We start from the raw sequence: 24,956 nt of genomic DNA on the forward strand, positions 1-24,956 counted from the left end.
GAGTGTGGCAAACAATCCTCTGATGACTGAAATCTGTTCCAGGTTCTCCCTGCCAAACAGCTGATACTGATCAGCCTCAACTTCGCTACGCTAACACTTAAGACAAAATATCACACAAGTACAAGTTTCAGTACATAAAACAATCTGCTATTGACACAGATCAGAGACCAACTGTAGACTGACGGAGGGAGATGGGAGTAAAATATCTGGTGCTGGCAACCAACACCTATACAATTCAAATTCTCTTTTACATTTTTATACATTTATCACGGCTGGGAGACGATCTACACCGGTGGTCATGACCAGCTGTGAGTTTGAGTGGCAAGAGACGGTAACGGAATATTTTGTCTGGACTGTTTTTGAGTCACTTCATCATCAAGTTCACTTCAGGAACTGGAGACGTTATTGTAGGTAGAAAAAAAAGGAAAGGCAACAAAATGTGACTTATATAATGTGTTTACTTAGATATATTATCAGCAGCTACAGAAAAGTCCTTCATTTGCAACTTCGGGCTCTTGTGTTTTCATAGCAGCCAGAGCAGGAGACATATTGTTTTTAGTTTGTCTGTCCGTCCGTCACATTCTCATGGTTACGATATCTCAGTAACTCAAAGACAAACTGATCAGATTTTAGTGGTCAAACACCAAACACTGTTTTAGCCATGACTCAAGGCAATTATGACAAAATTGTTCATATTTTCTATGACTCTGGATAAACAGGGATGTAACCTGAAACCAGTCTGAGTGGCGGAGGCAGACGACCACGAGGCTGTAATTCTACTTTCAAACATATTTCATATTTTTCATACATTTTCATCTTTTTTAAATCACTCAAACAGACAGTGGAGAGCAACAGGAAGTAAGGCGAGAGAGGGATAAGAAAAGCGTCATGTCTGCAATTTTTAAGAAAAGATGAGGTAAGCGAATCGCACTGCCTTAAAAATCTGCTGACCACAGACATATTTCAGCAGAAGTTGTGTTGGTGGTATTTTCACAAGCTTTATCACTGACAACAACAAGCTCTGGAGCATAAACACCAAAAAGTCCTTTACTACATGAAAATATCTATGTACAATTTGTAATACATTTAAACATTCAGTTGCATCATATATATATATATATATCAGATACCAGGTGCATCTTTAAATAATAGTCGTACGGTGATTAATATAAACTCTTGAATCCTATGCAGTTTACAGGCCTCATTGTACATGGGAGCTCTTCACCTTCTCATCGAGAAGGTGAAGAGCTGAAGAACGACTAAAAGGAATAGCTGCAAAACATATAAATCTTTTTTCTGACCAGAGCTCGTTTTTTTGGCTCCAATCCATAGCTCGCTCACACAGAACATCAGTCTTCTTCTGTCCCTTTAACGCTCTAATATTCCACTTATTGGTTTACAGACATACCGTTTGACTGCAGAGTACTGCCTAGGCCTAAACCCCCCCAGTGAGATACAGCTGCTGTCTTCTCTGTTGTAAGCCTTTGTCATGAAAAGACCAAAACCAAGTTCTTGATACTTACAGACTTCCCCTTCCTGTCTGAGGCTTTCAGGATGGGGCAGTTACTGACAGAACATGTGACTTGGATGGAGCTTGTTAAAAGGATTAATTCATGGTTGGTTCTGTTTTTTGTGGAGGTTTTTTTTATGGGATTTGATGAGTCAGAAGAACAGAATATCACTAGATGTATCCAGTTGTAGCACCAGGGGAACGTTAAGGCCGGACAAAACATTTATATAATCGTAAACGGTGGTGCGTTGATCACCCTAATGAGTTATGCATGTGCACTTCCTATTTTAATACAGAGGTTTGTATGAACTGCTGCTGATTGAGTAAAACCTCCGATACACCCACTAATCAAGAGGAAATGTACCTCAAAGCTCGTTTAACACAGTTTCGAGGAAACATGTATTGAATGTGCCCCAGGTGAATGGTCAACATTAAAATTCCCGCTCAAAGGAAGACTGTAAGTTCAACGTCCTGGGAATGTGCAAAAAATGAAGGTCCTATCAAGTCATCCGTTACCGTCTGGGCCAATGTCCTGTGCGTAGGTAATAACCACTTCTTCGGTGCATGGAGACAACCCCCCCCCCCCTTGAGCTTTCTGTCTCTGCTCTCCATGACAGCAGAAGGTCAAAGGGCACAAACTCTACGACGGCAGTCCAGATGAAATATCATTCATGGACATCGTTTCCTCTGCTGTCCCCATCAGGAAGCTGTTTCTTGACCTCCTGGGGAAGAAACGAAAAGTGTGGCGTGACATGATTCAAATATTTCTAAAACTCAATGAAACCCTCTGTTATATGAGTTTCCTTAGCTTACCTTCTATACCATGAGTAGCCGCATCCAAAGACGGCAAAGACGATCACCAAGGAAATGCAGGTGATCAGCCCAGCTGTTCTGCCAAGTGCTGCAAGAGAAACGCTCAACATAAAACTGCTCCCTCTGTTTGCACCTTTCTTATGACGTAGAGAATCTCTTAGCTCTGCCATATGTTAACATAAGTGTGGGAAGATGACAAAACAAGAAGTGAAAGGAAAAACTGTGGAAATGAGAATGAAATTCAGAGGGGTTTCCCCTATGTCCCTATGTAAATTGCCTTTATATTCCTATGCGTTCAAAATGTTTACTCATGTCAATGCGCTACAACTGCACCGTCCCCAGTCTGATGTAATCTAATGCATCTTGCTAAAGGTTTACAGATAATAATAGATTTTATTTTATTTTAAATTTAAGGCCCTTTCAGGACACTGAAGAGATTCAGAACATAAAAAAGATACAAGAACAATGAAATATATATAAGTAAAAGAATTATACACACACACACAAATATGTATACAGTATATATACATATAATAAAACATTAACTACATGGTTTACATTTCACAATGGACCAGGAAAGTCCAATCTAAACAAGTGGGTTTCATTGTGTGACTGAAGCAGAACAGATGTGTTCGAGTGAACAGTCTGTGGGAGAGTATTTCAGAGGTGAAGGTCAGCTACAGCGCTGCGCAGTCTGGAGGGGGCAGTCTGGAGTGTGGGGTAGATGGATATCAGAGGAATGTTTATAGGGATGGAGAAGATTAGAGAGGTATGACGGCGCCAAACCGTGGAGCGATTTGTAGACGAGGTAAAGTCATTTAAAATGCATTTAACTGGCAATGGAATTTCTGAAGGGAGGGGGGTGACGTGCTCCCAGGACCGTTTGTGACAGAGAAAAGCTGAATTTTGGACACAGTGAAGTATATTTAACCCCAAAGTGTGTTTCCCCCGGGGAGAGGAGCATTAGAATAATCGAGCCCAGATGTAATTAAGGAGTGTGGAAGCTTACTGTGGTGAGTGTGGCGTTGCTTTTGAGGATCAACTGTGGTGTAAGTGGAAGGCTCAGCGGTGGGTGAGCTTGATGTTGTCTGGCTCGTTGCTTCAGTCTCTGTCAGAAACGTTACTTTATAAGAAATGAGAGAAGGATTAATACGATTTTACATTTTACATTTGCAGATGAAGGCCAACTTGAGTTGCAAAGAAAAAATGATGATATGATATTCCCAGTGTCATCCAGGTTTTTAGTTCTGTTTTGGCACTTGAGGTCCAATTTTACGTTTTTTTGAGAGTTGCCAATATAATCATGTGACTGATGCAGCAGGGGCTGCTAAGGCTAATTGGGAAAATCATTATAGTATGCGTGATAATAAGAGCCTCACCCTGTGAGGGAGGCGAATGCTCAGCGGCCGAGGTCCACTCTGCGCTGCTCGTTTCTGGAGCCTGGGTGGGAGCTGAGGTGCTTCCACTCTGTGTCGTCTGTCGGCTGGTGGGAGCCGGTGCTGAGGAGAAAACAAAAATCACATCTCATCTGATACTGAGAGCGCGACTGTGTCTCCTGCCACTAATACTTCTGCTACCATCACCACTGTTTGTAAAACCACTGCTCAGAAATGCAAAATGACATATACTGTATGTCCCCTATATCATGAGTGATGTTGCCATATATGTCACCTATAAGGGGGATTTATTATTATCACATCCTCTGAATATATGAAGATATACTGTAAGTTTATGACATTAAAAGCCCAAAGTAAAATTTGTCTGATGTTGTGACCATAGATGTTGACAGTATATATTTAATTTGTATGTAAGTTTATTAAAAGAACATACATATAACATTTTTTATATGTTTATAAATGTTTTTCTTATTCATTTCTCATTCATTTTAAACATGTCTCTGTTCCCCTTCTGGGAAAGTGGCCTCAGACTTTTGGAACCAACTGTATGTAACATCAACATATACTGACACTGGCTTTGGGATGGATAAATATTTATATTAACATTTATAACACTACAAAATAAACATACATATATAAATATAGATATTTGCATGGGCTAGACATATATGTCAATATATGGAACTGTTTTAATAACAATAATAATAAGGTTGGTTTTTACATACGTGTTTTTGTTTTATATTTACATATGTGGTATATATGTACATTTAAAATATATACATACAGTATATTACATTTGGGGTGATATAACACACCACAGAACTAATACACATTACTAATAAAGGTTGAAAAAAAAACTAGGTTCAGTGTTAACTTATAGCTGCGGTTGTTACTTCTTCTAATAGTATTAGTGCTAACAAGTGCTACAAGCACAAATCCTGCTGCTAATTCTACAGCTGTTAAAGCTGAATGCATGACTATACTGCTACTATTGATATTAGCTCTACTACCAATGCAACCACTCCTGGCACCAGGGGTAACAGACCTTTTTCATATGAACACCTATAAACCGGACTTTTAAAAAAAAAAAAAAAAAAAAAAAGCATTTCACTGAGAATCTGCATTAGTTCTTATCATCGTTATCATATCAGTTATCTGTTATCATATCAGTATTTTTTTTTTTTTCATCTCCAAAAATTCAAGCAAAGGCAGAACTCACTGATGGTGGAGGTAACGTGGACGCCCCGGAGAATGTAGGTGTGGTTCGCTGCAAAGTCAGACCATCATTAAATCATAATTAATCATGAATGTAAAGAAACTATTGCAGAGGTTTTGTTTATCTTTATGCAAGAAGAATCTAAATCAAGTGTGTGTTTACATGCCTGCTGTTCACAAACACTGCAGGGTTGAATAAAGCTACTTTGAGAAGCAGCGCTTCTGCCCTTTTGTGATGACGGCCCTTACCTCGCATCACACAGTCGACAGTATGACTAACAATATTTTCCCGTGAATTCACAGACTCACTTGTTCCTTTGCTCTGCGGTGGTTGTGTTGTGCGTCTCAATGGATCAGCTGAAACAAAGTAAAAACAGAAGTTAGTTTATTTAACATCCACAACCAGAAACTATGAATGAACAAAAAATAAACTACTTGCGACTTGCAGAGCCAAGTATCAGTCAAGCACCAAATGCTCTGGATGCTACATTTTCCGTGATACAACTGTTGTTTCCTGGTGACCGCCCACAGCCCCAGTTTGTAACACAGGCTTTCTGTTATGAATCTGCTTATAAGCTGATGCTGTGATTAACCCTCTCTCTCACAGCCGCTCAACAAGCACTCGTCTTATTGAACATACACCACGCGCTGCGTTTCACTGCCCACCTTCTAAATATCCTCAGATATTGGCTTTTATAATGAACTAAATCATTATACATGCAACTATCTCGGCGAGATCCCCAAACATTAGGGTATTTATTCTAATTTCATTCATAAAAAATACTCAAAATCTCTGACATTGCATAAAATGAAATCTGTCCTGTCATCAAACTGCGCCTGTGCACTTGTTGGTATCATTTAGTTATGTGACCTGGTGCTGCTGTGGATTTCTGGGAACCACTTTCAGAGATAATGACAAAGAGATCTCAATCATCGTTTGAAATTCCTCAAAAGATGACAAGCGTGTGATTGTATGGAAGAGCAGTGTTTCTAAGAATGGCTGGTCTCTAATCAGGCTGTACACTCCCTGTCGGCGTCCTTCCTGCTGGTGATGCAGGATCTCAGCATTTCTCATAAAGCTCCTTTTCTGATTTTAATGTGGTTCATGTCATTAAACTTGAAGGCAGGATCACAACAGCTGTCTCTTGGCTGGACGTTACGCAGCAGAACTACGGAGCATCTGGGACAGTGGTTTGAGGCACATGCATTTGGCAGTACTTGCTGGCCTCAGAGTCCCATCAAATAATAATAATAAAAACTCTATTTGTGTAGCACTTTTTGTAAAAAAAAAAAAAAAAAAAGTTACAAATTGTTTTACAAAATGAGATAACATATGGCCTGTCTCCAGGAGCCGCAGCCCCGTTCCCATGTACACGTTTGTTGTTTTTGGAGTAAACACCAGTCTGACTAACTCAAGTGCGACACTCCAAAAAAAACATGTGGTGTCAGCTCACACTCCCGGATGACAAAACTGCACTGGCTCTTTGCAATCATGGGTAGGAAGATCATCTTGAGCCCTAAACTCCATCCTAGCATCTGACACCTATGGGTCATACTACTTCACTCAAGGAGCTGTTTTCTCTGTAAATTAAGGTTGGATTTTATGAGTATGTTTATTAAATGTTAAGACAAAGAACAATAAATCTCTCTCTCTCATCTCGACTACTGCAATGCTCTTCTGAAAGGCACTGCCTTCACACACAGTGAAACCCTCACAGATGGTCCAGAATGCAGCAGCGTGTCTGGGCTTTTGTTCAGCCTAAAAAGGGCACGTTTCACTCCATTACACATCCACCTCCGCTGGCTACCCATGGCCGCCTGAATCAAACTCAAGTCGCTAATGCTGCCTTCAGAGCGACTTCTGGTGCTGCCACATCTACTGGATCTCAATCACACAGCCTTACGCTCCTTCTCTTCCACTGTGTTCCTCTAAAGGAATGTGGTCTGACATCACCATCCCTGCACACGAGACGGTCTCAGTCCAGACTGTTCTGGTCTGTGGTTCTCTGATGGTGCAACAAGCTACTGAATGCTTTCAGAGCAGGAGCGTCCCTCTCTAACCCCAAGACTCTCTTGAAGCCTCATCTCTTCTGAGAGCACCTCCTCTCCTAACACCTCTAACACGTCTAAGTAGCACTTTCTGTGAACTTTCAGTTACCTGAGCTCTTTGCACTTATTGAATCGTTGCTGTTAGGGCTGCATGATATGCAAAAAAAATCATACTGCAATTATTTTGGCTGATAATGCGATTTCATTTGGAAGGATCATTTTTTTGCATTTTATTTTTACTGAAAAAATGTGATTTTTGTTGGGTCTTGTACCAAACAATCATGTTCCTTTACCTCTGGAGAACATGATTTTCAGGCCGGGGCGCCTCTGTGTCTTATGGTGATAACAATGCAATGTAAGTGGCTTTGGATAAAAGTGTCTGCCAGATGAGTAAATGTAAATATAAATGAAAATCTTACGTATACAGTTGAGGGAGGCTTTGGTCCAGTATAGAGCACCTTTATCTTGCTTGCATTTGATGAGGTTTGAGGTTCCCACTTTCCTCACATAACTGTCGACACAACTGTAGCGAAAAGTGTCTTGGCACGTCTCTGGTGGAGGTTTAGTTAGAGGCAGGTGAGGAATATCTGAACATGGACAATTGTCTGGAAAGAAAAAAAAATGTGACAAAGATGGAAAAATAATTGAAATGGTTTAAGAGAAAAGTTCAGACTCAAAATTCATGAAGCAGAAATGAATCTGAAAGTAAAATATCTATTTATACATTTATTTCCTGTCAAAATACAATATCTCCTCCAGATCAAAGTGGCCTGACTGTAACTTCCTTTACCCTCTTTCCAGATAATTTGTCTTAATTAAAATTGTGATTTTTATATATGTACACATTTACTCTGTTTTATTATGTTTAGTTATTGTTGCATTGTTTGAACTTGTATTTTATTTTTTGTGTTTTTGAAGTAAAAAAAAAAAAAAAGAAGACTAATAACCTATTAGAAAATCTAGCTCAATTAGTCATTGTGGTTTGTTTGAATGTAAACTGGAGTAAATCACTACAGATATGTTACATAATTCCTCTCAGGCAGCAGTGTGAGAAGCACTTACTATCCACTTCTTTATCTGATTTCTTTGCACTTATTAAATGGATACAGTACTTTGCACTTACACCAAGGTTTCCTACTGCACCGAAGCTTTAGTGATGTCCCTCACTTGTAAGTCGTTTTGGATAAAAGCGTCTGACACATAAGTAAATGTAATGTAAATGCAAATGCGAATAAGAAAGTAAAAAAAAAAAAAAAATGTAAATATAAAAATGAAAGAAAAAAAAACAATAAACAAAATAAAATAAATAACTTCCTTCTTTGCTTTTATCTTTCGGTTGCCGGTGTTGGACCAATAAGTAAGCACAGCAAAAACCTGGACTGAAAGTGAAGATGTTTTAAAGGTAGTTCTGAGATCTGATGATAACGAAATTGGCAGAGAGCACGTCGCACTTACCGCCTTTGGAGCAGCGCGTGGCTCCGAGCAGACAGAGCATCATAGCGCAGACAGAGAAGAAGAGTGAACCCTGATCCATCGGACGACTCTGTGCAGATCTATAACATGTTCACCAGGGAAACTGAGCTCGGTTAAGACCATCCTCACTGCGAGACGTCCCGCAATCAACTGCTGCAGTCCTTGTACTGCTGTCACTCAACTTTCGATTTCGTTCTTCTTCTTCTTTCCGGTTGATCTCACACCATTTAAGGCGACGCGGTCTCCCCCTGGTGTAGGCGTAGTAACGTTGTTGTTACTATACCTGCAGTATATCTACTTTCATTGATGACTGCGTCTCTCGCTGATGACTCTCTCCAGCCTGCCACACCTAACATTTCCCGTCATATCCCTCTGTTACCAACAACATTGCAATCAATGTCACAGGAGAAACTCAATACTGAATGAATGGGCAACAAATAATAAAACAACCATTTAATCTTCACTGATCCAATCACTGTCGTCAGTGTTTATTACAAGTTTCTGTCCTTTATTCTCAAGCATTTTTTGCTCCTCAGCTGTCCTTGTCTACCCACATCACCAGTGCACGCCCCACAGCAACCTCAGCTGATACAAAGGTTAAATCTATTTTAGTAATTCCATCTAAGTTGCATTGCCATAACTAGGTAGATAGATAGATAGATAGATAGATAGATAGATAGATAGATAGATAGATAGATAGATAGATAGATAGATAGATAGATAGATAGATAGATACTTTATTTATCCCCTAGGGGAAATTCAAACTGGAGACAAGGGCTGTAAAAATGTATCACAGTCAGGCCTTCTATACAAACCATGCACATCCCCCATACAGGACATATATGTCCCTATCAAGAGTGATGTTACCATATATGTCACCTAGAAGGGGATGTATTATCATCACATATATACACCCTCTGGATATAAGAAGATATTAGTTTATAACATATATGAAATACCCATATTGCAAAATTTATTACATTTTTATTTTTATTTTTAAAATATTCAAAATATCTACTGTTTAGGCTGTATGGTATGTTATATTCAGTTTATATATGCAAGTTTATATTAAAAAATGTATATTCTATATATTGTATATTGTCGTCTCCAGGCGCTATGTTTGTATTTGTGCAACAAAACTACACTCACACTGGACTACATTTCTATATTTTCCCATTTTAGTCGAGCGTATACATTAATTTTCTATACATGTCATGTTATATGGCAGCACAAACTGTCATTAAGAAGCAGTTCTTTATTCAAAATACATCTAGGTGTCGTAGAGTGAGGTAGAGTGGTGACGATGGATTCATCCGACCGCTAGGTGGCGGGAGAGAGGAACACGCCGGCTAATGTCGTTGACTGTCGCGCTTAGTTTTTTGTTGTTGTGCCGCTGCCTCTGTCACGTTCAGCGAGGAGCGAAACCAAATGCGCAGTTAAACCTTTTAATATTACACATATATATTAATGTCCGGACATTTCTAACACTGGTAGGTTGAAAACAAGCAAAACTCTAACCTCGGTGTTGTAGATAATTCGTTTAGGAGCAGATAGTTAGTGCTAAGTAGCTATGCTAGCATTAGCCAACGTTAGCAAATGCTTGGACAGTCAATAGACATTACCCGGCCTGCTTGGTTTTTAGTAAGCTTAAGGTGTAAACATGTCGTTGCCTTTAATTAGTAAACAGCTGTGTTACAAAATGCGAACCTGTGAACCTGGGCTGCTGCTCAATTTCCATCCACGTATTGCAGAACAAAATTGTGCTTCTGAAGCAGGTATACATTAAATGAAATGAAACCTGTGTGTGTGTGTATATATATGTGTGTTTTGAGGTAGGTAGGTATCAGGGGCACGGACGGGCAGCAATGTCGCTGTATGATGACCTCGGTGTGGCTGCTAGTGACACCAAGACCGAAGGATGGTCCAAGAACTTCAAGCTGCTGCAGTCCCAGCTGAAGGTGAAGAAGGCGGCTCTGACCCAGGCTAAGGTGAGCACACGCTACGGTATTACAGTATTGATACTGGTGATGATAGGAGACTGCATGGATAGCAGTGGATGCACAGGATTTGCATTTGTACTCTACTCTGACGTTTAAATGTGTTCAGAATGCCACACAACAAGAACACAAACATAAATATGCACATATTCAATAAATTTGTGTTTGTAGACCCAGCGGATGAAGCAGACCACTGTCTTGGCTCCTGTCATTGATCTAAAGAGAGGAAGCTCCAGTGATGAGCGTCAGATCATAGACACTCCTCCACATGCTGCCGCTGGAATCAAGGTCAGTGTTAAGCAGTGAACGTGGTGTGAGGTTGTGATGCAGCTGCACAAACCTGTTCAACCTTTTCTCTGCTAAAATAAAGGTAAATACAAATGCATCCTGTGTGTGTTTGCACTTGCTTCAGGACGCTGTGCCCAGTGGTTTCTCCTCTGGCGATGTCCTGATCCCGTTGGCAGACGAGTATGACCCGATGTTTCCCAACGACTATGAGAAGGTGGTGAAGCGACACCGGGAAGAACGACAGCGACAAAGGGAGCAGGAGCGGCAGAAGGAAATTGAGGAGAGAGAAAAGTACTGTCATGCTTGTTGAACTTGCTCAAACAGCGATTAAAAGCAGCAGCAGTGATTAAAAAAGAGAATATAATGTTGGAGGCATAAGAGACAAAGTTCTGCTGATTAAATGCTGGAATCGGTCTGCCCTTCCAGCTTAAGAATGATAGTTAATCAGTTTGTCTTTTCCTAGTTATTGTTACTTGGGATCCTTGTGTATCTCGGTGCATCTGTAATGCAGAAAATGCTCTAGGATGTTATTTGCAACATGATAGTAATTTGTATGAAACAAAAGAAACTCAGGGCTCCAGTCTGAATCTGAAACCTGGTGTATTGCAGGAAGAGGAAAGACAGGCATGATGGTGGAGCTCCAAGTGGTTTCTCTCGTTTCCCGGCAGCAGAGGGCGACTCAGATGAGGATGAGGAGTACGAGAAAGAGCGGAGGAAACGAAGTGTGTATTTCCCACTGCTCAATTCAAAGTTATTATTATTATTATTATTATTATTACATTCAGAGTACGTATAACAGTGAATGACAATGAATGTAATTGGGATGTCTTGACCTTTACTACTTAATAAATAAAACAAGTTTTTAAGTTTAAAGTCAAAACAGAGCATTAGAAAAGGGATCTGAAGTCAAGCAATAATCAAGCAAGTCTCTGTTGTCATTTCGAGTGAACTGTGGCCATTAAGAGGGCGAGATAGATCAACTGCATGAGCGTGATATTTACTGCAGCTTTAAAGGGAAACAAAAAAACATTGACAATGATACAATTGTTTTCAACCAAAACAAAAGCTAGGTTTCTCTGTCTGTCTCTCTCTCTGTCTCTCTCTCTCTCTCTCTCTCTCTCTCTCTCTCAGGTATGGGTGGAGCAGCCATTGCTCCTCCCTCATCACTTGTGGACAGAGATGGTAGGTGTGATGATGATCCATCAGGTGAGATTATATTTTTATCAATTTTTAACATCAACATAATCAATACAGAATAATTTCAGCAGAACCCTTGTCTGAGTAACAGTAAACTCCATTTAAGGAGAAAGAAAGAAACAGCATGATGCATGTTAGGATTTGGTTAGGTTGTGGAAAATGTTACAAAATATTTACTTATTTACTTATATGTATAAAGAGTATCTATCTGAAGTATGCAAATTTCAGTGCAGCTCTACATGTCTGTAATGGTTGCGTTGTTGTGTGTGTTCAGGCTCGTCTTCATACTCCTACGAGGATGAGAGTCGTCCTCCCAGAGGCTCGAAGGCCGCCATCCCTCCACCTATGTATGAGGACTCAGACCGGCCGCGTTCGCCACCCGGACCTACCAGCTCCTTCTTGGCCAACATGGGGTAGGTGGGACACACACACATACACAGCATTCAGACATCTCACCTCTTTGTGTCTTGAACGCCATACATTTCTATTGGAATGAAAAAGATGATGTGTATATTTCATCCAGTTTGAGCTTATTAGCTATTAGAGATGAACCGATTGATTAATCAATTAGTTAATTAACAGAAAAATAATCAAATTAGGATAACAATAATAAAGTAATTGTAACTATTTTGATAATCATTTAATAATTTAAGTCATTCTTCAGGACAAACAAGCATCTAATTCAATCTTTTCTTTGTTATAATGTCACAGTACATTGACAATCTTTGGGTTTTAGTTGTAGAGTTTCATCATTATAAGGGGATAACTTAAATTTAAGCAGTAGTTTGACTGCTCACATTTTACTGAATTTTCTGCTTATTCCCACAGAGGTACGGTGGCCCATAAGATCATGCAGAAGTACGGCTTCAAAGAAGGCCAGGGCCTGGGGAAACACGAGCAGGGCCTCAGCACGGCGCTGTCCGTGGAGAAGACCAGCAAGAGAGGGGGGAAGATCATAATAGGTGACGCTGCAGAAAAACGTAAGGATGCAGTATTATATATATTAATAATCTCATGTCGTAATTAATGCAACATATAACACACTCTGTTTTTCACGGTCCACTTTGTCCCCTTTTCAATTTGCTTGCTTTCAAGTCTTGTTTACCTGTCGACAGCATGACAGGTGACCTTAGCTTGTGTCATCTCAAGTGTTATCTTTTAGTTGTGACAAATGCATTTGATCTTTTCATGTGTATTTTTGCTCTACACTCATCAGTGACCGTCACTGTCATTTTATCATCACTCAGCTGATTTACTGTGACCTTGTGTGCACATTTTTCTACTTTTTTCATTTTGTGTACACGTGTGTGTGTGTGTGTGTGTGCGGGTTTTGGTGTGTTTGTGTGTGTGACTGAGCAGCAGGGTCCAGCCTGTCAGGTGTTGCTGAGACTTCAGGCGGAGGCTCTGCAGGTTGGCCTCCACTCCATTTTTCTCTTTCCCACATGCAGTGTGCTGTCCCACTTATCTTTTATTCTAGAAGTGTGTGTGTGTGTGTCTGTTTCTGTGTCTGTGTGTGTGTGTGTTTGCTTGCATGTTTTTTTATCCATGTGTGTGTTTGTTTGTTGTCACTCCCAGTAACCAGATTGAAAGCAGTGATGCTGTATGTCTGTTAAAAGCTGAGTCGTTCCCAAACGTTGCAACAGAGGCGTTGTGTTTTAAGAGCTGCTGTGGCAACGATTAGAAGAGTTTTGCATGGTTTTCTGCTGATTGTGTGTTAGTAGTTTACACACTTTTCTTTAGAATTCTGCAGTCTTCACTCATTTTGGTCTACTTTGAATGTGGTCTTTGTTTAGCACATGACAGGGCTTGTTAGCGTGCACGTCTCCCTTATTTTCCCTCCTTAACAGCCCTGCTTCTGATTCAGACCTACCTGTGTGTGCACTTTGAATTATTTATTTTTCTTTTAAAAGAATAGGCCGAGATTTTGGGAAATAAACTAGTTCTCTTTCAGGGGGAGAGTTAGATGAGAACATTAATAACACCCTCATATCTTAGAGTAATTGCAATAGGCCATTTAGCTCAGCTTAGTATAAAGACTGGAAACAAATAACATGTTAATTAGCAAGTTCTCGAGGTGCAGGTAGATGGATTTTGTTGCCTGTAGACAGAGACAGGCTAGCTGTTTCCCCCTGTTTCCAATCTTTAAGCTAAGCTAACTAGCTGCTGACTGTAGTATGAGAGGGCAATTAATCTCGCTCAGCCAGAAAGTGAATAAGTGTATTTCTCAAACTGTCAAACCTTTGCTTCAAAAAGTATAATCCACACTTTACCAGCTTCTCTGCCTGTGATATATGATTGAAGTGAAGAGTGAAGTTTTTCCTTTGCAGTGACAGGTTTTGGACATTAGATGTCATACTTGAACGTTAGGCTCATCACTGCTTTATTTTCAGCACAACTGTTGTGAGTCATGTTATCAGTCCTGAATACAGGACAGAATGAGAGAGTACAGTCGCTCTCAGACATTTTTCATCCTGTTTTCACATTAGTAATGACACCTTGTGCCCCCTGATTACCAGTCTGATTACTGACAGTATATCTGTCTTAATGTGTGAGTGTAACCAGAGACTGAAAAGTTTAGATATGCTGTGTATGTACAGTGTAGATATGTGTATACCTGTATATGTCAGAGGTTCTGCTCCTCTGCTGCGTTGTCAGTTTTCCAGGAATACTAACAATAGAAGAAATGCACTTGTGACCCATTTAGACTAGTTTCTCAGCAGTGTGTGTAAACCAATAAAACATGACAGATCTTATCTCAGCAAACACAGAGCAGTATTTCTCAACAGCATTCAAAGAAATGATGAGGAATTGTTTAATTTATCACATGTACTGAGTCAAGTTCAACACGATACAGTTTGTTATGACACAACTTCAGTTGCTCCATCCTGCTCACATGCAGCCTGTGAAGAAAGAGAAACGCTAACCTCGTGTCTCTTTCCATCCAACTAGCCGACTCCTCCAAGAAGACCGAGACAAATCCGCTCACAGAGATCCTCAAAAACCCAACCAAGGTGGTCCTGCTGAGGGTACGTGTGTGTGTGATTGTGTGTGATTGTGTGTGATTGTGTGTGATTGTGTGTGTGTGTGTGTGTGTGTGTGTGTGAATTATATTTTTGGGAAAAGGTTGGAGAGAGGTCAGAGTTTTTTTTACAGTGCAACTTCAGACTGATGCAACAAAGTCAGGTCACTCATAGTTTAATGCATAAATCTTTAATATTAAACACTTTCTGAAAATAAGTCACAATCCCTTCAAAGCAAAATGATACAAATAGACTGAGATATTCATTCACTGAAAGCTTTTGATAATTTATATTGTTTTTTAGAAAAGTTCATTGTGATTGTGTGTGTGTGTGTGTGTGTTTTCAACATTTTAACTCAGGAAATTATGGTGAAAATATACAAGTCATTGTAAAGTGTGAACCAGGTCTGGAAATCAAAAATGGAGACAGTAGAAAACCCTGTAGATGAAATCGCAGAAATTTTCAGTTTATTAGATTACAAAAGTACAACAAATTATTATAAAAATCACATTTCATTATCTTCCACAGCCTTATGTTTATGTGTTTGTCCTTTAGAACATGGTGGGCCGGGGAGAAGTGGATGAAGACCTGGAGGGAGAGACGAAGGAAGAGTGCGAGAAATACGGCAAAGTGGTTAAATGTGTTATTTTTGAGGTGAGAGAAGTGACTGACAGAGCTCGACTCGATAAAGCGAAAGTTATCAGACGGGACAATCACAAAAACACACTTTTCCCTCTCAGATCGCAGATGTTCCAGATGATGAAGCTGTCAGGATATTTCTGGAGTTTGAGAGGGTGGAGTCAGCCATCAAAGGTCAGTGTTGTTTTGTTGTACGACCCCCAAGTAAAGCCTGAACACATCAGAAGAAATAATTATAATTGACACAGGTGTTTTGACACTGAAGACATGAAAGTAACAAGGCAGCAGATTTGACTTTTGAAGAACTTGAGCCTACTGTACTTGTGTTTCCAGTGGCACACGGTCACTGAAAATGGTCAACTTGCAAATCATTGCAGTCATTTTGAAAATGTGAGCGGTTGTGTCGTGGTTTGGAGCTCACTTTTATGTAATTGCATCACTTTCTTCCATCATTGTATAACTGCTCCAATAATATGGGTGAAACTGTGTCCCATTCTAAATGGGTCGGCCCAGATCAGAAACAAGGTGAGACTCGTCTCCCTCCGGTGTTACATCACTTGTGGCCCAGCAACCCAGCCGTCTCCCTGCGGCACCAGCAGAACCGCGCTTACATCACAGCTCCAAGAAAGCGAGACAAACGCTCAAAGAACGACACTGAACGCCGCAGTCGTAATGTTTGATACTGAAGTGTCACACTGTTTCTATACAGGATGATGATGAAACATTTTATTGCTCCCAGAGGGGAGCCCTTGCGTTGCACTATTGCCATTACGTGCCTTTCCTCCATATGGAAGCCGGAGGTCAGGTGCACATAGTAACAGGTTAGAGATGACCTCTGTCTTCAGCGTCTCGCTCAAAGATCAACTGACTACACAAGGGCTCAGTCCCAGTGAACCTGGTTTCTTTTCTGTTACTGAAAGGTAGATATTACTTCATTAGTTCATTTCATTTCACATTTTCATGTTTTTTTTTTTTTGTTTTTTTTTATAACATCTCACCATTAACCTCTTAAAATTAGTTTCCTGTAATGGTGGCAAATGAGGTTTATTTTATTTGGTGTAGAGTCATGCTAGCTGCTGTTTGAGCTAAATGCTAACACACACAGTGACAATGCTAATAGGCTGGAGTTTTGCAGGTAAAAAATTTACCTGCTTCACCATCTTAGTTGAGTGTGTTAGCTGGCTGTGATTTAATAATTAGAACTAAACACAAGCTGAAGCTGGTAGGCATTTTTTCAGTTTTGCAGGTGTTATTACCGGAAAATAATGGACTAATGGTGGCAAGTTATTAGAATTTATCCTGGAACATCCATGTTCACACCCAACAACAGGCGCACAGAGAAGCAGGGCTGGGTTTCACCACTGATTTTCCCAAATCAATTCAATACTGATTCAGATGGTCCCAATGCAATGAGATCCCTGATTCAGTTATAGATATTTCAGTTGCCGAGCCAGTTTTGCTTGCTTTGGCTCAGGAGGTAAAGTGGGTTGTCCACTAATCAGAGGGTCAGTGGTTCGATCCCCGGCTCCTCCAGTCCACATGTGGAAGTATCCTTGGACAAGATACTCAACTCCAAAATTGCCTCTGATGGCTGTTCCATTAGTGTATGCGTATGAATGTGAGTGAATGGGTTTATGTGGTAAGTATTGTAAAGTGCTCTGAGTGGTCGATACGACTAGAAAAGCTCTATATAAGTACAGTCCATTTACCATTTATTTACCATTTAGACATGAGAGATCTCATGGAGCTACTGCTAACCTGGTGCATTATTGAAAATATTAATGTTCACATTACGAATGGACCCAAAGCAGCTGCATAACACGACCAACAGTTTAAACACATTTCAAGAAATAATAGCTAGATAAGTAATGTGTGTTGCTAATGTACCCTGGTGCGTCGGCTACAGTGTGAAGCAACGGGTACACACAGTTTCTTCTTGCACTTCTTGCATATAGCTTTGCTTTTGTCCAGCTCTTTGCTGTCTTCATAGTTTTTGAATCTGAAATGCAACCACACATCTGTCTATAGCTCAGTGCCTTTAGTGGAGCTGCGTCTGCCATGTTTATGGCTCTCGTGACCAAATCTTGCTGCGTGAGAAGTGTGGTCACGCGAGACTAATGCGGTTACAGCTTCACACATTCACAGGAGACTGTAAAAGGCTTAATTAAAAGATCGGCCTCAGGATTTTATGAATTTGTATGGGATCATTCAAATGAAGCTAGACTTGAATGAGAGAATAGATTTTTTTTCAACCTAGCCCTAACAGAGAGGGTCAATAGAAACCATCCTGCAACAAATACATGGGATTTGTCCCAGTACGCATGATGGTGCCAGTCTGACTGTGCATTATCCCTGAACGCCACAAAGAAAGTATCTGTGTTTGGCTAGCTAGCTACGGTTGCTTGGTAACGTTAGCTTGTGTGTGTTGAACATCACTCTACGCACAATGAGGGCAAAGAACACTGATCTCAGACCTGCTGTTTTTACTACAGTGCATTCACAGTTTTCCAACCATTACATTTGTCTCTCCTACGAGCCTCCTCACTGTAACTATAGTTTATACAACATCTTAAGAAAGCATGTAAAAAATGTCCCAGATGCTAAGGCCTGCCTGACTTGCAGTTGTTTAATTACTACAACAGAACACACTTTGTTTTTACATCCAGTGTCGGCACAATGGAGCTGATGTGCTCATATATGAATGAAGGGACTGCATGACAATGTGCTGTCTAATGCAATCTTAAGTGTTCTTCTAGGACAATGGATTGGACCCATTACTGGATTGGGACACACAGAAACAGCATGAGGTTGTTCATTTCACTGATAAAGTTGTCACTCAGACAGGACAGCGTGTACACAGTGTATCTCGGTTGTCCTTTTTAAAGGAAGGTTGTCTTGATGTCTCTGCAGGACAGCGTTCACTGTATGATGATGCTGTACGCGTAAACAGGCAACGTTCCTCGGAAGCCATGCTGATGTCATATTTTTCCTTTTACTAAGAATAGGTCAGGAGTGAAAGCCAAAGCAAAGCTGTTTTTTTCTGTTGGCCTATCACGTTCAGTTCTGGTTGTTGCATCATTCAGCTGGTATTCACAACAGTTTATTCCACACAAATAAAATCACTTCTTCTGACAAGAACAGAGGATACAGCGATGTTCCAGAGAAAAATCCACCATAAAATAACTGTTGAAACAATCTTGGCCTCGTGTAGTTTGGTGGAAACACACTATTCTGGGTCTTTCACCCTCCTTTGAACACATACATGTCAAAGCCCCTCAGCAGGAGCTTGTCCAAAGGCATTCTGGGACACAGAGGAGTATCTGAATGGGCATTTTAGGGTTTCTGTAATAAATCCTGTTAAAAGAGTTATCTATGTAGTCGGTACAGTCTGACTTTAACTGTCTCTCTCTCCTCTGCAGCCGTGGTGGATCTGAACGGACGTTATTTCGGCGGGCGGGTCGTCAAGGCCTGCTTCTACAATCTAGACAAGTTTCGGGTTTTGGATCTGGGTGAACAGGTCTGATGTCTCCCTGGGAAGCTACACCAACAGACTCAATGGACACACATCGTCTCCCTAACTTGTACATAAACCTTTTTTTTTTATATTCTTCTGAACAGCAGCGAAGTGTCTGAATATAGAGATGACGAGTCCAACTTGTAGATTATTGCTTGTTTTTGTTTTTTTCCTGTGATGAAAAATACCTTTATGTCAAGATGAAAATAAATGGTCTAAACTCTGTCAAAGCTACAGTTTTCTTTTATTATGTGACGTTATTCCATGCAGCTGACATTTCTATTATCTTTCTATTATGGAATTCAGTATCACAAATGAGTCTCGTCATGCTGACTGGGCTGCACTTGTGTGAATATTTCATCCTGCTTTGAACTTTCTGGAAAAATAATAAATTTAACTAGAAACTTGCACAGATCCTGTTGTGGATCAGCTCTCAATATCCAAGAAGCCTAGTTTTCCTCTGAATTTCATCTGACATAACTGAAGGTTCCACAGTAGTGTTAACACATCTCCAGGGCCAGATAGTCTTAACTTAGCCCTGATGAAATGTGGGAGGGGGAATGGGACAGTGAACGCAGCCCCAGCCTCATTCAGAACTTACGTAAGCGCGCCAAAGGGCCCTGGCGGAGGCGTCCCACTGGAGCAGGTTTAGTTCAGTTCAGAGAAATGGGTTCGTCCGAGAAACAGAAATGAGAAGAGACCCATTTGAGAGATTTCATCCTATGATTATATATCGCAGGGCTGCAGGGGTCAAAGGTCGAGGGAATGTGAATTATCAGGCTGAAGCTGAGGGATAAAAACATGTTTGACCACGTGTTGAAAAACTAAAATTAATATGTTTCACAGACTTTGTACTTATGTAAGCATTTACTTAAGTGCTTGAAAAGCTGAAAATACAAAATAAAAGTCACAATGCAGAAAGCTAAAATGCTTAATTTCTTATTGTGGTTTTGGTGTGTCCATACTGAGTTTCAGGGTCAGCAGCTGGTTTGTTTTGGCCACAGTGGTATGTGTGTGTGTCTGTGTGTATACATGTGGGAAACGGATTTTGAGACTAATGATGAGAGCGTGTTGTAAACGTGCACAGCAGAGCAGATTGATATGATTGGCTGTCAGTTGGCCCATCAAACCTTGACCTGAATACCAGTGGATGTGACCTGGGATGAGGTCAAAAGGTCACGATGCATGTGGCTTAAAGTAGCTGGAGGTCACCGTGTGTGTGCTTGTAAGGGCAGGTACTGTAGGCTGACCTATATGCATATGTAGTATCCAATTTCTTCTGAAGACGACACACCACAGACACGAAAAACCAAGACGAAGCACGGCTTAAGATGAACAATGTTTGAACTTATCTAATAACATATAATTTATATTATAGTATGACATTCCTTCGGTGTTTCCTTGCTGAGCTGCAGTGGAGGGAAAGCAATTGTGGTAGATACCTGGTGTGTTTATGTAATAGTACCAATACATTATAGCTCCAATACAATAGAAAGTCCTGAGTTACTGAAGTATCAGCAGCAAAATGTAAGTATTACATTATTTATGGCAGTATATTACGTTAGGTGCATTAATGTGTAAGCAGCATTTTACTGTTGCAGCTGGTTGAGAATGTTTTAACATCTTGTGATTAATGGGAGAGGAAAGAGGAAGAAAAACTTCGCCTGTTTGGATCTTTAACAGTTAATTAAATGAAACCATCAGAGTTTAGAGTCAAAGTGAAACATGACGAAGCAGCTTTCAGTTCATTTTCAGGTCATACGAGAACTTAAAGATCAGCTCGAACTTTCTGTTTGTTTAAATCTTTTCTGTTTGCAGCTGTATTTTATCAAGATAAATTGACTATTATTCATATCATACACTGCACTGTAATTTTCTATTCTCCTGTTTTGTCAGTTCTATTTTATTTTTATCTTCTATTTCATAATAACCTTTTAAATCCAATAAAAATGTGCCTTGTGTTTCTTCTCTTAAGGCCTTATGTGTTTTATGTAAAGCACTTGTTGCCTTGTTGCTGAAAGGTTGTTGTGTTTAAGGAACTGCGAACAACATACAGACATCTGAAACATAACAGCCAAAAGGTTGGTTCAATCTTAAAAAATGTCATGTTTTTTATGTAATATCTCAACCGTTATTATTAACCCATTTATACCGGGTGCTGCGTAGCGCAACATTGCCCCTCCCGCCGGTTGCTATGTAGCGCAGCATTGATTGTTGATTGTTGATTCCTCGTCATTTTCATGACGCATGCAGCATATAAATATGTAAAATATGTATAAATATATCATGAAAATGATGAGGAATCAACAATGCTGCGCTACGCAGCAGCCGGCAGGAGACTCAATGCTGCGCTACAACCGGCGGGAGGGGCGCTACGCAGCATCCGGTATAAATGGGTTAATTACTTTCTGCCACTGGATCATCCGAGTCCTTCCCTCGGGGCTTGGGGCATGGCTGAGAGTTGGGACTGTTTTGTTGTGACATCACAAAGTTCAGGAAGTCCTTACAGCTGGTTTTAAGGCTCAAGTTTCTGAATACAGGCTGTGTGCATTTCTCTGTGGACTGAGGCTTTGATACTTTCACAGTATTAATATAGAACCTAGACCTGCTTTATAGTCAGGCACGGACATCTTCTTGTACTATATGGGACCTTTAAAGTAACGGAAAGTCTTCTGCACCTTGTAGCACACAACATTTTGTTTTTGTATATAATAAAATAAATGTTTCAGAAAGAAAGGAATTGTCTCTCTCCTAACTCCTTCTTTACTCCTCTAAACTGAGATTGGTTTTCTATGTATTTTGTATTCCAGAACAGAAACCCTTTTGTGTCAAGAAATACGTCAATTAAAGTAAATTTCATTACAGAGTAAAGACTTAATCCACTGTGGTCCTCGCAGATATTATTTTACCTCATACTCAGCCAGCTTTAGCTTCATTTGGATTAACATTTGTTTTTTGGGAAACTTAACATGAAGAAGCAGCTATAACAAGCTCATGAAATAAGACAATATCAAAATAGAAACAAGTTTAAACACAATTAAAAGCCAGAGAATAAAAGTGGGTCTTCATGTGCATCAAGCATCAACAACCTGAGTCTGTTTAATGGTCCGGAGCCGAGGAGCCACTACAGAGAAACCCTGTCCCTGAGTTGCTGACCTTTTTTCTTTCTTTCCGCGAACATGGTCTTAAAACCCAGGAACTGCATCCGTGTTCCCAAACTTTATCTTTCCAGTGTTTCACTATCAGAACAAACAAAAGACACAAAACAAACCCAGTTTAGTTTCACAACCACAGTTTCTCCACCTGAGCACTTTCACTTCAGACTGAGACACGTCCCAATCCTTGAGATTGAGATGCCATAACCTGACACTGTCCAAGTTCAAATTTGTTGTCCGTTTGTAGGCATGAAAGCAAATTATGCAGAACAAAGGGAAGTTCCAGACATAAATATCACAACTACACTGTTATTGTCTTTTGTCTCAAAGCTGCCCTTTGTTCACAGGAACCAGTTTGTCTCTGAATAAACCCCTTTAAGTAAACAGGAATTATGTTTTTTGGGAAAAGGTTGGAGAGAGGTCAGAGTTTTTTTACAGTGCAAATTCAGACTGATGCAACAAAGTCAGGTCACTCATAGTTTAATGTATAAATCTTTAATATTAAACACTTTCTGAAAATAAGTCACAATCCCTTCAAAGCAAACAGATGCAAATAGACTGAGATATTCATTCACTAAAAGCTTTTGATAATTTATATTGTTTTAGAAAAATTTTGCAAAGTCATAGTGATTATATGGTCTGTGTGTTTGTGTGTGTGTGTGTGTGTGTGTGTGTGTGTGTGTGTTTTCCCTCCATTTGCAGCCTGGTGTCATAAGGTTCAGGCTGAAACTGAAAGCCAGCACAAACACACAGTGAGCAGTTATATTTAGTCTCAGTCCAGATGCTGTAAAATGCTGAAAGAATTCAATGAAACCAGCTGGGATGCAGGATTTTTAAGATCTGCACCATTTAACCCTTGTATTTTTATCACTTTTAGGACCATTTGGTACTGTTGGGGTCAAATTGACCCCCGGTTTGACACTATTGGGGGTTTTAAAAGCATTACAGAAATAATAATAAAAAAAAAAACATAAAAATCCTTTACATATATTGTCTTTAACTCAATTCCAAACAATATACATAACATTTGTGATTAATGTTGGAAATTAATCTTTGCTAGATCACATTTAACAATGAGACACAAAGTGTCATTCATTTTGTGATAAAGTTAAAACATTTGTAACCAAATATACTATAATAAAGACTTTCATGGCCTGTAGACACCTGCAAGAATGAAGATCCCAAAAAAGGCATGTAAGTGCAATGTTGTGCCAGTTCACACTTGAAAAGAACTAGTTCAAAGTTCAGTTCATACAGATGGAAATTAACTTTTTTTTTTTTTTTTTTTTAATTTTAAAGTAAGTTCATGGTTCCAAAAATGAACTCGTTCACGTTCATTTGTTGTTTTTTTAAAATAAAGAAATGAAGGCCAATATTCTTTTTCAATAGAACTTCTTTCTACCCATCCATCACCAGCAACGAATCAGCCACTCACAAACTAAATGAATGACTGTATATCACTGAAAAATCACAGACATGAGTTACATTTAAAATCCGTAAATAAATATAACCCGTCTGAGTCTTCATAAAACTGCTTCACGTGCTCAAACAAACTGATTCAGCAGTAGTAAATTTGTGGGGGGTTGTAGCATGTATACTCAATGATATTTATTTCTTTTACAAATTTTTTACAGAAAATAAGCTAGATTTTAAGGTTGAAACTGTTTTTTCTTGTATCATTTTTCTTTCAGGTAAAATATAAAACGGGTCAATTTGACCCAAACACCACCAAGGGTTAAATCATTTTTGGAAAAAGTGACATAAGAACGCTGAGCTTATTTTAATTTAACTTATCAAGGGAGTCTAGTTCCCCCTCAACATTTCTCGACAAAAGCCTTCATTACACTTAAGTAAAAACATCTTTGGTCAATCTGGGCTTTTTAGCGTTGAAACCATATCACTACGTAAGATTATGTCTCAACAGGAGAGAGTCCAGTGTGAGGACGCAAAGCAGAGCGTGTGCTGCAGCGGCACGTAGACGCATACTGTAATAATGTTTTTGTATCAGACAAATATCTCATATCATGTTATAACAGAATAAAACAGTAAACTGTCTCATCATAATTATCATTATCCTGAAAAAAAAGTTAAATTAATAATATACTACACTATAATAATGATACAAACAACCGCCACCTCTATTCAGCTGCTAATAACCTAATAACGAAAATTCCAAATTAGAAAAGACAATAAACAATAAATCGGTGCAGCAAAACAGGAAATAGTCTAAATAATAAATATGATACAATAAGAAATAATGTAAATTACATTCAAAAGCTGTTTACATTATAAGCTTACATGACTCATGCGACCACTGAAACTCTTTATAAAACAATGAAAAACAATAAAAAACATATAGATACCAATAATTCATATATGGAATATTAATAACGCTGCTTAGATATAAATGTAATAAACACAACAAAGCGACTGATTTAAAAAGGAACCATGGAGCTCCTGCACTAAATACCTTTTACTATATGAACAATGGACCTCATGTGAAATTACCATCCTAATAAATATAGTTTGCCACAAGGAGGCAGTGTGTGTGTGTGTGTGTGTGTGTGTGTGTGTGTGTGTGGGGTTGCCTGTGTGCGCGTGTGTGTTTCGTCACCGCAGTCACGTTGCTTCCAGGCCGGGCGGGCGGAGTTAAATAGCGGATGTGTGCCGCAGACCGGCAGATTAGCCC

The 24,956-nt window shown here is 39.6% G+C and overlaps 2 protein-coding genes across 4 annotated transcripts; one reads left to right on the forward strand and one right to left on the reverse strand.

Annotated features, from left to right (window-relative positions):
• Positions 1 to 440: 440 nt before the first annotated feature.
• On the reverse strand, positions 441 to 8,749 carry il15ra (interleukin 15 receptor subunit alpha). The gene is made up of 8 exons (XM_023422987.2): positions 8,440 to 8,749; positions 7,404 to 7,589; positions 5,245 to 5,292; positions 4,940 to 4,987; positions 3,703 to 3,822; positions 3,333 to 3,446; positions 2,324 to 2,411; positions 441 to 2,232 (listed from the first exon to the last, which is right to left on the reverse strand). Exons 1-8 carry the CDS (start codon positions 8,516 to 8,518, stop codon positions 2,151 to 2,153), a joined length of 765 nt encoding a protein of 254 aa, XP_023278755.1. The 5' UTR covers positions 8,519 to 8,749; the 3' UTR covers positions 441 to 2,150.
• Positions 8,750 to 9,817: 1,068 nt separating this feature from the next.
• On the forward strand, positions 9,818 to 19,342 carry rbm17 (RNA binding motif protein 17). 3 transcript variants are annotated; one of them, XM_023422952.2, is made up of 13 exons: positions 9,818 to 9,947; positions 10,294 to 10,445; positions 10,626 to 10,742; positions 10,867 to 11,033; positions 11,352 to 11,464; positions 11,874 to 11,948; positions 12,214 to 12,352; positions 12,768 to 12,919; positions 13,299 to 13,349; positions 14,889 to 14,965; positions 15,515 to 15,613; positions 15,700 to 15,772; positions 19,018 to 19,342. In XM_023422952.2, the coding sequence occupies exons 2-13, from the start codon at positions 10,323 to 10,325 to the stop codon at positions 19,119 to 19,121; spliced, it is 1,290 nt and encodes a 429-aa protein (XP_023278720.1). In that variant the 5' UTR covers positions 9,818 to 9,947; positions 10,294 to 10,322; the 3' UTR covers positions 19,122 to 19,342. The 3 variants fall into 3 exon arrangements, with proteins under 3 accessions (XP_023278720.1, XP_023278722.1, XP_023278721.1); XM_023422953.2 differs by having other exon boundaries at positions 9,832 to 9,947; positions 10,290 to 10,445; XM_023422954.2 differs by lacking the exon at positions 13,299 to 13,349.
• The last annotated feature ends 5,614 nt before the right edge of the window (positions 19,343 to 24,956 follow it).

Source organism: Seriola lalandi, unplaced genomic scaffold, assembly GCF_002814215.2.
Source record: "Seriola lalandi dorsalis isolate HSWRI2012SDOR001 ecotype SW California unplaced genomic scaffold, Sedor1 jcf7180002054688, whole genome shotgun sequence".
In the NCBI taxonomy this organism is placed as follows: Eukaryota; Metazoa; Chordata; class Actinopteri; order Carangiformes; family Carangidae; genus Seriola; species Seriola lalandi.